The sequence below is a fragment of the Gavialis gangeticus genome, unplaced genomic scaffold, assembly GCF_001723915.1.
Source record: "Gavialis gangeticus isolate Ggan-Ray unplaced genomic scaffold, GavGan_comp1, whole genome shotgun sequence".
Classification (NCBI taxonomy): domain Eukaryota; kingdom Metazoa; phylum Chordata; order Crocodylia; family Gavialidae; genus Gavialis; species Gavialis gangeticus.
In genome coordinates, this window is record NW_017728998.1 from 21,925,799 (window position 1) to 21,938,556 (window position 12,758).

General features: G+C 41.1%; 1 protein-coding gene across 3 annotated transcripts in view; it reads left to right on the plus strand.

The window, feature by feature from the left end:
* CEP89 (centrosomal protein 89) overlaps nt 1–12,758 on the plus strand; it is a 134,899-nt gene that overhangs the window by 53,659 nt on the left and 68,482 nt on the right. For all 3 annotated transcript variants that reach the window (XM_019505600.1, XM_019505601.1, XM_019505598.1), the window contains exons 11-15: nt 3,261–3,344; nt 5,994–6,097; nt 9,794–9,909; nt 11,204–11,384; nt 12,325–12,492. In XM_019505600.1, coding sequence (XP_019361145.1) covers nt 3,261–3,344; nt 5,994–6,097; nt 9,794–9,909; nt 11,204–11,384; nt 12,325–12,492 — 653 coding nt within the window. The remainder of the gene's footprint in view (nt 1–3,260; nt 3,345–5,993; nt 6,098–9,793; nt 9,910–11,203; nt 11,385–12,324; nt 12,493–12,758) is intronic.

The following is a 12,758-nucleotide window of genomic DNA, read 5'->3' on the forward strand; positions in this document are numbered from 1 at the left end:
ATTCAGGCTGGACACAAGAAAGAACTTCTTTACTGTCTGAGCCCCCAAGGTTTGGAATAGACTGCTGCCGGAGGCAGTTCAAGCACCCACTTTGGACGCCTTCAAGACGCATTTGCATGCTTATCTTGCTGGGATCCTATGATCCCTGCTGACTTCCTGCCCCTGGAGCAGGGGCTGGACTTGATGATCCTCCAGGGTCCCTTCCAGCCCAAATGTCTATGAAATCTGTGAATACATGTTTGCTCTAAAGGATTTTGCTGATATTGCTGTACCCTGTACCCTATTCCAACCCTACTCCTTATAACCAGTAAAGTTCTCCTTTGTGTACCTGGCATGGGAGACTTATTGGGAGAGGGTGTAGATTATGACTTGGGGTCCCCTTGGTCTGGCTGACTAAGGGAGACCACTATTTGTGCTTCAGACTGAGAGAAACACCCCCAGTTCTTGCAGTGGGTCAAGTATCCTCAAGGACTACTTGGCCTGTGTTTCCCAGGGGCACAGGGCCAAGATCAATCCAGACCCTTGGTGGTGGCGGTGTTACCCCCAGGTTTGCAGGTGTGCTTCACGAAGGGGGTTAGCCAGATGTGAGGTGCCCCCAAGGAGGCACTTGGAGCCTGGAAGGTGGTCAGGCACAGTGAGGCGGGCAGGTTAATTCAGGAGCACCCTCTACTGGACCACCACAGATGTTATCAGCCAGTCAGTCTCCTCAAGCCTCCTTCAGCCTCTCAACCCTTGTTGGGGCCTCAGCCTTTCTGGCCTCTGCCCCCTTCCTCAAGCTGGGGCTCTGGACCTGCTTTCTGGGCTCCAATTCTAGTCTCACCCTCCCAGACTCTGGTTTCACCCTTTTGGGCTTCTTGGCCTTTTGAGCATTAGGCAGCTGGCCCTGGTTCTCATCCCTCTTGGGCTATGGCCTGAGCTCTCCCGGCTTCAAGTCATCGCTATCTTACTCCTCTGGGCTTTTGGCCCTCATTTCACCTCTTGGGTTCTGCCCCTTAGCCCTCCCTGGTTTCAAGCCACCTCTATTGCCCTTACAGCTCTGGCTTGGGCCCTCTTAGCCACTTGTGCCCCTCAGGCACTGTTGTGACCTTTTCCTCCCCTTGCAGTCACTTCCGGTCCACAGGTATAAAGCTGAAACAAAAATACAAGGCCAATGGCTACAACTAGAACTCTCCTTATACTGGGTCACACATCCCTGCAGACTATAAGCTCCTTACCTGCAGTTCCCAAGGCAGCTCAGGTAGCAGTCAGCCATCCTGCTCAGGAGTTCCTCTTTGCCACCTGCAGGGCCAGGCTGCCTGACAGCCCTCAGGCACTGGCTTTACGTGCTTCTAAAGTCCCACCCTTTCCTGTCAGGTGGCTCCCCAGCCAGCTATAGGGTTTCCATTCTGGACTTGATAACCAGGCTGCCTTCAGGACACCTTACTGCTGCTACCCTTCCTGCCTTAGCAGCGTCCCTGCTGCTGAAGCAGGGCTCTGCGCTATTGTATTATTGCTGGGCAGCCCTTTTGCCCTATTGTACTATTGCTGGGCCCAGCAATAGGCACTCACAGCCTGCAGTTCCCTGGGCTGCCTGACCAAGCCATCCCCACAGCCATTTGACAACATGCAGGTCTCCCCCTGCCCCCCCGGGTTATCCCTGCTGCTGCTTCTGCCTTCAAGTAATTAGAGCCTCTGACTCCCTGTTACAGCAATTATAGAAGATGGAGATGGGCTTTTCTCTTTGGTCATAGGGAATAGGACTAGAATCAACGCTTTCAAGATGCAGCAGTGGAAATTTAGGTTGGAGATTAGAACCTAAATTTTCTAAATCTAAATTTTTTAGAACCTAAAACTTTTTGACTATGAGGATAGTCAAGCATTTGAACAGGCTACCTTGGGAAGTTGTGGAATCTCCATCCTTTCAAAAGGGGGTTAGACTTAGCTGGGATGGCTTGGTCAGGGGTGCTCCTGCCTTGAGCAGGGGGATGGACTAGATTATCTTGTGAAGTCCCTTTCAGCCCTACTTTCCTACTGTTCTAAACCCAATTGTAAAGGAAATGTCAGCATGCCAATCTCATGACTTCTTTATTATGGCAGAAGTTGCAGCATAGCTGGTTGTGGGACAAATACAATGTCTATTTATAACATGAGTAGCAGGAGCTAGGGAGCAGAGCCTGCTCATTGTTCGGCTTACAGAAAGTTGCTCAGATTTAGATTTCAGTTTTGCCCACAAGCAGCAGAAAATGTTCTTACTGTACGTCTCGCCTGTAACATGCACTGCAGCTTCCAGCAGCTGGTTATTGGATGGAATGTGCATGTTGTATACAAGAAAAAATGGTAGGTCCCTGTTCTGTCCCTCAGTGTTTGCTCTCAAATGGTTCATTTAAATATTTCTGCAAAGTCATTTTGCATAGTTGCCAAGGAGTGTTTGTACTACCCCTACACACTTACCTGCACACAGCATACATGCTGAGGAAAGAAATAATTTAAACCAAGTGAGTGCATAGAAGTTCATTCAGTGAATTTGCCTTAAAAGTAGCCTACCTCCTGGTCCTTTTGTCTCTTCCACACTCAAAACCATAAAGAACCCATGGAGGCTGACGCCCACTATTTTTCAGTTAGCCAGGACTAGAATATATCAAATGACCATTCCCTCCCCAGGTATGGCTTTTCTTATTTATGTATATCCATGACAGTTGGAATTTGGCCGACAGGCTACAAAGTACTGACTAAAATACTGGGTCATCTCCTGGGAGGTACGCTACTGAGCACTTTCAAGTGCCTTTTAAGGTAATGATATTCTGAGTTTTCTTAATCCACTTGGGGTATCTTTCATATTGCAAATTACAAGCAATTTGGTAAGCTAGTGGGTACCCTGACCTCCCAATGGAATCTCTTATGGATAAAGGTAGTGAGAGTTGAGTATTAAAAAAAAAAATCAAGCCTTACTTCTCTATGTACAGTCTAAATTAGTTATCATCAGCCTTAGGCATTATATTGGCCTGTGTGTCATGTAGAATTCTACATTAGAAGCTCAAGAAAGAAATGCAAAACTCCAGAACTCTTGGTTCAGAGATGATACCTTTTATTAGACCAACTAAGAACTTGCAAAGAAATTATCTTTTTCTGCAAGCTTCATGCATTCATTTTACTTAAACCAAGGTTTGAATCTGTTCACATGAAAAGTTAAATATGGAACAGAAAAAAATCTAAAATATTTAAAACATCATGCTTTTGAATATATTTCCATAGATTAAAATGCTTTGGTTCTTTTTCTTCAGTTGGATATGAAATATTTGTCGCCTCTCCTGCTGGCATATGAAGACAGAATAAGAGAAAAGGATGATTTAAATGCTGCACATGAGGCAAGTTGGCAATTTAAAAAAAAAAACTTTTGCAGCAAAGTTGAAACAAATAGGAACACAACACAAGCTGCTGAAGTCCATGTGGGGACCCTGTCAGCACCGACTAAGGCCTAAAATTAAAACTTTGATTTGGTTTTGCTTGAATAGACATTGAGCCATTTTCTTTTCTGCCTGATTGTTCTATTTTGTGAACATTGAGCATTCAGCACACCATACAAAAATGTTATTCTCAGAATGAAAACCAGAGTGAAAGTGTTCCATGGAGGGGGATCTAAGGTGTAGCTGGGGTGGAAGGAATTCACCCTCCTATCTTAAGTGGAAACTGCCCCCCACCCCCCGAAAGGATGAAGTGCAGCCCTTCTGTAGTTATGTTCCAGTCACAGGCTTTTGGGTTTGACAGAGCAGGTCTATTTATGATGGTTTAGGCTATGGACAAGTGTTACATTTGAAGCGTCTTAAATAGTTACCACTCAAGTAAAGTTAACTAGGGCACGGCAACAAAGGCAACAGTCCCAGATGGTGACTTGGGTGGGGGGTGTGGAAAAGTAGCTGCCCTGGGTGCCCAGCTAACTTATTAAATCTCTGGACCACTTGCTCTTTCTGCTGTCTGTAGGAATTCCTGGTCACTGTATCTGTGGAAAACAGTGACTGGTTTGTTTAAAGCCTACCTATAGAACCTACCTATAGAAGTGCACATAGATTGCAGGGACCTTCTAGAGCTATGCTCATATTCCGAGCCAATATTTTCTTGCATGCCTCTGCATATAATATGCTTTCTGGTTCTAACAGATGTGTTGAAGAAAAAAAGTTCTTACCTTCTGGGACAGATGAGTAACTAATCCAGTGTATCAGGTCTGGGTCCATGTGCTGGGCTGACTTCACATCATGGATCTGGGGCCTTGTTTTAGGTCTGGCCATGGCCCAGCCCCACACACCAGCCTGATGTGGCACACCAGGTGTAGGACCACATTATGGGTCAAACTCTACACCTGTGTCAGGGCTGTGTGCTGAGTCTGGGGCTACATTCTGTGTCCAGCCACAGCTGGACCCCACATGCTGAGTCTAAGGCTGTATTCTGGGTTCAAGGCAGTGTCCGGTGTCATGTTATCTGGCCAGGGGTCTGGCCATAAATCTGACAACAGCTCTGGAAATTTGGCAGTATTAAGTGCCATGGCTCCTAAAGCTGCAGCAGTTAATACAATCATTGCTCCCCTGCTGCCAGTTTCCAGACCTGTGGGGATCAGTATTTCTTGCATATAATGTTCACCCCAGTTTTCCCCAGGTGATACCTGTTTTATGTGAGAAAATACAATACAGTCTTTGAGCAGAACCCTTCATGTTTCATACTGTGCATCCTCACAAGTTGAGAGAGAACAGGAGACATCTAGGGTTCTGTTACTGTATGTTCACCCACTTTTTTTCAATAATCAAGTATACTAATAGTTATTAGTAATATTACCATATTTACTTGATTCTAAGATGACTTTGCATGTAAGATGACCCCCAAGTAATTAGATTCTAGACATGGAAAATTATAAATTTGTCTAATTTTCCATGTCTAGAATCTAATTATTGAGTGAGTTTCTTAAATTTGTCCCCCACTGCTGCAGGACGGTAGGCAATGAGAAAAGAAGCAGCAAGGGGGCAGATGCAGCAGAAGCAGAGGCAGTGAGGAAAGAATGGGCAAGGAATAGGAGGCAGGGGCAAGGAAGGGGAAAGCTGAGGTAGGAGGAAAACAGGGGTGGAGAAGCAGGCATCCTGCCCCTCATCCCATACCCTCCAGCTGAGTACTACACCATAGTTTACCTCCTCCTCTTCCTGCTACTTTCTCTACTGATCCAGAGCCACTCCTGTCCCATGTTGCAGGAAGCAGCTATGCTGGGAACCTGGTTTAGCATCGTACAGATGTCTTCTTCCTTGCCATCCTCCCTGCACCTCATCCCCTTCTTTTTTCACCCCATGGAAAGATAAGTGGGGAAAGGGAGCAGGGTTTGGAGTAGGGCACAGCTCCCTGCATAGCTACTTCCTGCCACATGGGGCAGACTGAAGACCAAAGCAGCAGTGGCATGCAGACTCCTTCTCCCCTACTGGCTTCCTCCCAGCAAGGGAGGGGAGGGAGGAGGAAGAGTAGGGGTGGGTGAAGGGGAGAAATCTGGTTAAGGAGTAGACCTGGTGCTGCTGCTGCTGTCCCTGCCTGAGCTGGGCTTCCCACACTGTCATTTCTCACAGTTGTGATACTTGATTCCAAGATGAAGCTTTGTTTTCCCGATGATGAATGGGGGGAAAAACTTCCTCTTAAGTAGCACATTTACTTGATTCTAAGTCCAGTATCATCCATTCTCCAGAACTTGGATATTTCAAATTATCTCAGGCCAAAATCTGACATACAAAAGACTATATATTTTACCAAATTTTATTTAAATTTAGTAAAGCAGTTTGATAGCTAAATTTGCATATGCTTCCTTAAGCAACATGTATACTAAGAAGCTGAATTAAAAGATGGATAATAAGTTAGCCAACATGCTGCTCTTCTATAGATGACGTAAGTATACTCAGATGTGTATCAGTGAAAATGTTTGTGATAAAGTGAAAATGAAGCAAAATATATACATTTTGCAATTTTTATTTGTGGATTCATTTGCATTTCAGAAAGAGATGAAGAATTTTAGGGTAAGAGTAGAAGAACTGGTGAAAGAAAATGAGCAATTGTACCAGCAATTAAATAAAAATAGTGCTACTACCTCCAAGGAATGGCAAGTATATTTCACTATGTTATTAGAGAAAAAGTACCCTACTTTGTATGTTTTTCTGACTTTTAAGACTGAATCTGCCCACACATAAGACAATGACATTTTGCCAAAGACTTCAAGGACCAGGATTTCATCTCATATTAAAAAAAAATGGTTCTTCAGCTCTATAAAGAAGTGGAAAATAAGGAAGAAGCAGACTACACTGTGCAGTTAAAATGAGCTACCAGTGCTCCCTGGTTATGAAAAAGATGTATGCAATTCTAGGAAAACATCAGGAAAGGTACTTTCAGTATAAATGGAGACTTATTTGGTGCCATTATACAAAGTCCTACTGAGACCTCATCTCAAATAGTGCATTCAGTTCTGGTTTCCCACAGTCAAAAAACATTGACACTGAACCAGTTGTAGTGAAGGTCTGCTAGGATGGGCAAGGAAATGGAAAGCCTATTTTATGAAAGGAGACTAGAAGACATTGACTTATTCAGTCTAGCAAAACGGAGTGAGAGGTTGCTCTCTACTGGTATACTGGAAATCAGAGCAAAGATACCAGACTAGGGGTGCCTCAATAAAGATTTTTGTGACCAATACCAGTAGCCAGTTATTAACCAGTCATATTGGCCGATACCAATCTGATAACTGGGTTGAGTCATACCGGGCTGGGCCGAGCAGCTTGCTCCCCCTGTCCCAGTCACGTTTGTGGAATTTGGTGCCTTTTACAGGGCCCACTCTGGCCCCAGCCCACAGTCATCACTGTGGCAGCACCTGGAACACCACAGCAGCTGCTCTGGCTCCAGCCCAGCCCAGCCCAGCCTGCCCATGAGAGGATGGGGGTGTATTTGGGGTTACCCTGGCATCCAGGGGCCACAGCCAGAAGGCATAATTATCGGAGAACATTATCAGCTACAATGGCCAAAAAAAGCTGATAGCCAATAATGTAAATTTCCCTTTTATATTAAGTGTAAATATAAAAGGGAAATTTTGCTTTTTGCCAGGTCAGTGCCGATCCGATAGGCAACTGATATATCAGTGTAGCTCTATACCAGAATGAGAGAAAAAAAGACTAAAGAAATCCATTTCTGGAATAGCCTTCCAACTGAAGGAGCAGGGGCAAAATATCTTAACTGCTTTGCAGGCAGAATTTGCTAACATTATGGAAGTGATGGTATGATGTAGTGCCTGGGACAGCATTGGATTCAGTGGCCCAGGAGGTCCTTTCTAGTCTATACTCTTAAATCCTATGAAGTTAGCTGATAAAATACTAGGGTCCAAAGATTTTCAATAAGACTCCTTAGAACCAGATGCTACTGTGGGCACTTCCGGTTTCACTTTGGCCACGTTGACTGACATGTTGGTTAGTAGAGCATGCCAGTTTGTAAGGTGCCAGATAATGTGGCTTTTACTGTAGTAGGAAAGTTTTAATGAGATTTTTTTTTCCATTAATTAAGATTAGTTAAGGTCTACCTAGCTACATTCTCTGTGATCTTTCCTTAGACTGTAGAACAGAATGATATTCAGTCATTTTGATCTGCTTTGAAGTGACATTTGTATTCAAAGGGTTCACTGATTTAATAAAGTGGACTAACTATTTTGCTCTATAAAACCTCTAAAGTTTGTAATAAACTGATTCATAGACTAATTATTTTAATTCACCTATTTTACTTGGTTTTAAGTTAATTCTAAAGCTAATCAATTTTACTAGAATTGACCTTTTCTTTTAATCTCTTAAATCATAGGTATTGTTTCACTGTGACTTAACTTTTTATAAATGCTGATGTTTAGATTTTATGTGGAACAAGGGCAGCAGTTGGAAAATGTTTTAGGACCTATGTAGTAAGGAAAAATATTTTCCAAGGACACTGTCTTCTAAAGTTAGACAAGTAAAAAGCATATGTTATGTGGAAAATATAGTATACTATGGCATTATCATATAAGGGTGTGATCATTAATTTTTTCTGTTATTTTGGAAAATAAAATACTATTTTATGTTTTAATAATTAAAATATTATTTTGCAATAAATTAGAATCTCTCTCAAGATATTGTCATCGCGTCTCAGTGCTAAGTGCAGTTTTAAAATTCACTTATTTTTCTATTAGTTTTCTGTGCTTCAGACACCTATTGTAGGGCAGAAGTTGTTAATACATTTTGGCACTTATACATGAGCAGTGAGGTTGCTCCAATGCGCTGTAATTACAGCTGTGACTGGCTGGGGTGCAGTGTGCCTCAGTCTGGAGGCTACACATGCCTCAATGAAGCAACTCTGGAGTAAAGCCCCCCCCCATTGGAGTATGCAGAGTCAGGGGAGCAGCCAGCCCAAGGCTGCCTGCTCGGGAGCTTTGTAGTGCATGGAGACAGGAGACCAGGCCACAGGCTGCCTGCTCACCTATCTCTACATCGTCCCGGTACTCACCACTTTGCTGTGGGTTGTGCTGCTTTTTTCCCAAGTTTTTTTTGTTACCAGGAAATCCTGATAGCAAATTTTGCCCTGGCACTGCAAAGTAGCAGCACTGTACACTGATTAATGTGCAACTTGTGCAGGTTGTGGCACTGCACATCTGAATCCAGCTTAGGGATCCAATTTTCCAGCAGAAACAGTAGTAATCATATGGGCATCTATGATCATAGCCATCCCTCAGTTTCATTATTCAAGGGCAACTACAACCAACCATCATGATCTATTTGGGTATTCAGCAGCAACATGGAATAAGTTCACAAAAACTCATAATACATTTATATGATAAATTCAGTTGAGTATGGAAATAGTCATTTTGTCCACTGTACTCACAAATCAGAACAAGGACAAAGTTCTTACACTATACATACAATCAGGATACAATTTTATCTTGTTCTGATCCCATGAACAAACTATTTTTTGGTGTTAATATCATCACCAGAAGTCCTTGATAAAAGTTCAGTCCTCTGTTATACAGTAAGATAAAGTTTAATATAGCTAATGGAGCCTGTTGCTCTTTAACAAAGTTTTAATTAATAGTACACCTAATACCATCCCACTGAAATGCATCTAATTTTCTTTAAAGCATCCATATTTCTTATTTCTCTGTTTGTATCCTGGGCAATATTCCTCTACTTTTAAGGTATCATATCAGAGCACAAATACTTCATTAAACCTTCCTTAAGAGCAAAAAGACTTGTGTTGGCTTCCCTAAAGGCAATATTAATGTCCAGCACAGAGCTAAGGGTCAGTTCTGAGCTCAGGCTACATAAGTTTAAAAGGTGGTCTTCTCACAGTCCCATAAGTCTGTGCAACTGTTTCAAGATTTATAAATCAGTGTGAGCTGATGACTTTGCAAGCCTTTTGGACTCTGTCATGGGATCCAGTTATTAGGCAAGTAGCTTTCACTTCTCTTAACCCCTGGCATATTAGCTAGATACAGTTTTCAGATATATATATCATTGCAGTTTTTCTCTTTTTACTGGGTGTCTTTGTACAGTCTCAGAAAATTCAGATTTGTTTTCATCCTTCCAAGTTTTAAAAACTGTTTTTAAAGAGGTATTTTCACAGAAAGTTAGGAGTATACTCTATTTTAATTGCATAGTGAGTTTAGACATTGTCCTCAATGAGTTTCCTGAATGGAAACCTAATTTAAAAAAATAAGTTTAGACAGAGATCATTTGTGTTGTTCCTTTGACTATTTAACTTAGTATCTGAGAGGTACTTACTTCTAAATTACTTATCACAGGCAACAGCTACAAACTCAAGCCAAGCTGGTCTTGGAAGAAAATGGAGTGTTGATGAAACAGCTGGAAATTCAACAAGCTAAAGCAAAAGACAATCACAACCAACATATCCAAGAAGGTAAGAGGCTTTGATTGCTACTTACTTTGACTGTGGCAGAGAGAATACTACAGTTTTATTGCATATGTACTACTAGGTCCAAATAAAACCATTATACATGAAGCTGTAGAGGTTATTTTCCTTTCTGAGAATATACTATCAGAACCAAAAGAGTTCAACAGAAAGTACTTTTTCTACTAGAAACAGTAATCAGAACTGTTAAATGATATAATACATCATGACTTGCTTGCCAGTCCTCCTTTAGTTTGTTCCCACCCCTTACTGTCAGATGCTGCTCTGGCTGCTGTAGTGCCCAGAGCACAGCATGTAGAAGCTCAGCCCTTGCCTAGCCATGCAGGAGTGTTGGTGCTGCTGATCGGCCAGGCTAGGGAAGGAGCTTCTGTGTGCTCCATGCCTGGGAGAGACCCCAGCCTGAGCCACAGCATTTAACCATCATGACTACACAGGAGTAATAAAACAATATCTGTGACCCTTTTTGCCCAGTTTGTTGTTTTAAAGCTTAATCTAACAAATCACTGCACATTCCAATAAAGGTGTATTTGTTTTTGTTTTGGTGTTAAACTGAGTAATATAGCGCTTAAACACTACTATATCTGTAAACCTAGTTTCTCTTTACCTAGAGAAACGTATGTTGTTACATGTGATGGTGCATCATACTATGTGCACCCTCCCTTCAAAATCCTAGATCCACCTATGGTTCTGGGTTCAGCTTTGTGTATATGACAGGGGTTTTAAACTAAATTCAAAATGAAATGGGTGCTCCCTAAATACATCTTTTAGCTTCCCAAACCCCAATCTAAATAAGTCCTCCTAAATCCAACAGTTTAAAATTAAATAGGAGTTTCTCATCCAACCTGTCCTGGGGTTGGGATGAATCAAAAACCTTCAAGAAAATCACCAAAAACAAACCATTATTTTGTCTAGAATCCTCATATCTTCCAAACAGCTCCTTCAACATGTCTCAAACCTTTTGGGAAAAATACTACCCTGGTATAAGAACATACTTGTAAATTCCAGGTATGTCTGTTTAGGTCTGATTTTGGCAAAAGCAGAAGTTGATGCATATAAGTGTTATAAGAAAAGAATTTTTTCCTTAATCTGTTCATAATAATTTGCCAGATAGATGGAGCAAAAAAAAAAAAAGTATTTATAAAAGTATATGTACTGCAAAAAAAGAAGTATTTAATATGACAAGCAACATTTCTACAAGACTTAATAGCAACTACAAATAATGTGGAAGTGGTTTCATTGAAATATTAAGTGCTGTTGTATTGGATTTTTCTCTCCCCCAAAGTTTCTAAATTGACCAAACAAATAATGATGTTGGAAGCTAAGAAACAGAGCCAGGAAGAGGAGATATCAGAGTACCAAAAGAAGCTGGAGGCTTTACATGCTACATGTAAAGAGCTGGAAGACAAGCTGAATGGCAGAGTGACAGCAGAGAAGCATTCGGCTTTGGTGAAGGAGTTAAAAAAGTATGTGTACCAATGGAAAAGTGTCAGTCTATAAGCCTGCTAAGTATCTGTATGATCAGATCTTGCCTCCCCCCCAGCAAGTTACCAAATACACAACAAATAAGAAATCCTCTTATTTCCGTTTTCCTCTTCCAAAGGAATAAAGCCAAAGGAAACATGTAGATGAGATGAAAAAGACTTAGGAGCCCATTGCTTTGACAAATCCAGTCCAATCAAACAAGCTTCAGTAATGGTCTCAGTTTTACAAGGATGCAGCAATATTTTTGCTTTTTACAATTCCTAAACTGTGGCTCTTAATAATAACAATGAAAGATAGTTAAATTTTCAGTACAGTACAATATAGAGAATTACAACTAGTTATTTCTAACCAACCACCAGTGTTTTGAATTTATGCATCTCAATTTATCATAAAAGTGGATGTTTAAGCTATTTTAATGAACCAAAATTATTTTGCTATTCTTTGCCTGAAGGCTTGTAATAATTTATAGCTTGTTTATTTGAATATTAAATACCATATTTATGAGGTTTTTCCCTGCAGAAGTTGTCTAGAATGTAGTGTATTAAAACATTCAACTAAATTATTTGTGTTTAAAACTAAGAACTGGCAAGGTATTCATCTCTTGGTTTTGTATGCTCTTGAACAGTCTTGTTAGACATCCTTTTACCACAGCTAGTGATTCTTGCAGTTTGTGTTTTAAAAGTTACCCAAGAAGAGTACATTTTGATCATAAGGAGTATGTATATGTAAATTCTTTTAGAAGAAGGGTCAGAGGCATGCCTGTTTTAATGCCAGAAGAATTATGTATTTATGATTTTTTGATCATTAGTAGTAAAGGTTTTATATCTCTATCTCTATATTCTAACACAAGTATCTTACCATAACTCATCTGTTTTTGTTCAATTAGGTATTTGATACCTGTTCCTTGTCATTTTTCTGCAGTCAGTTACAACAGGAAGAGGAAAACCGAAGTGCTGAGCTGAAGGATCTAATGGAAAAGCTAGTAACACTGCAAGCATGCAATAAGAGCTTGCTTTTAGAGAAAAATGAGTTGGTGGCTGACAACAAAATCCTTGGAGCTGAGCTGGAAACAGCACAGAAGACGAACAGGTCCTTCTGTTTCTTTCTTCACTGAATTTGGACATCTGCTTCCCCAAAACACTAATGTTTCTAAAAATAAAGTAACAGAAGTATCTTCTGAGAAAATAATGGTCTCATAACCTCTACCAGCCAACAACATACACTCAAAATTGTACTGCTTTTACCTCCTGGAAGTTGTCTTTCCATTGAAATACGGTATAACTTCCAGACTACCTATAAAAGGCCTGAGTTTTAAACAAATTGAAAAAAAGTAGAGGAAAAATAAAATGGCTTAA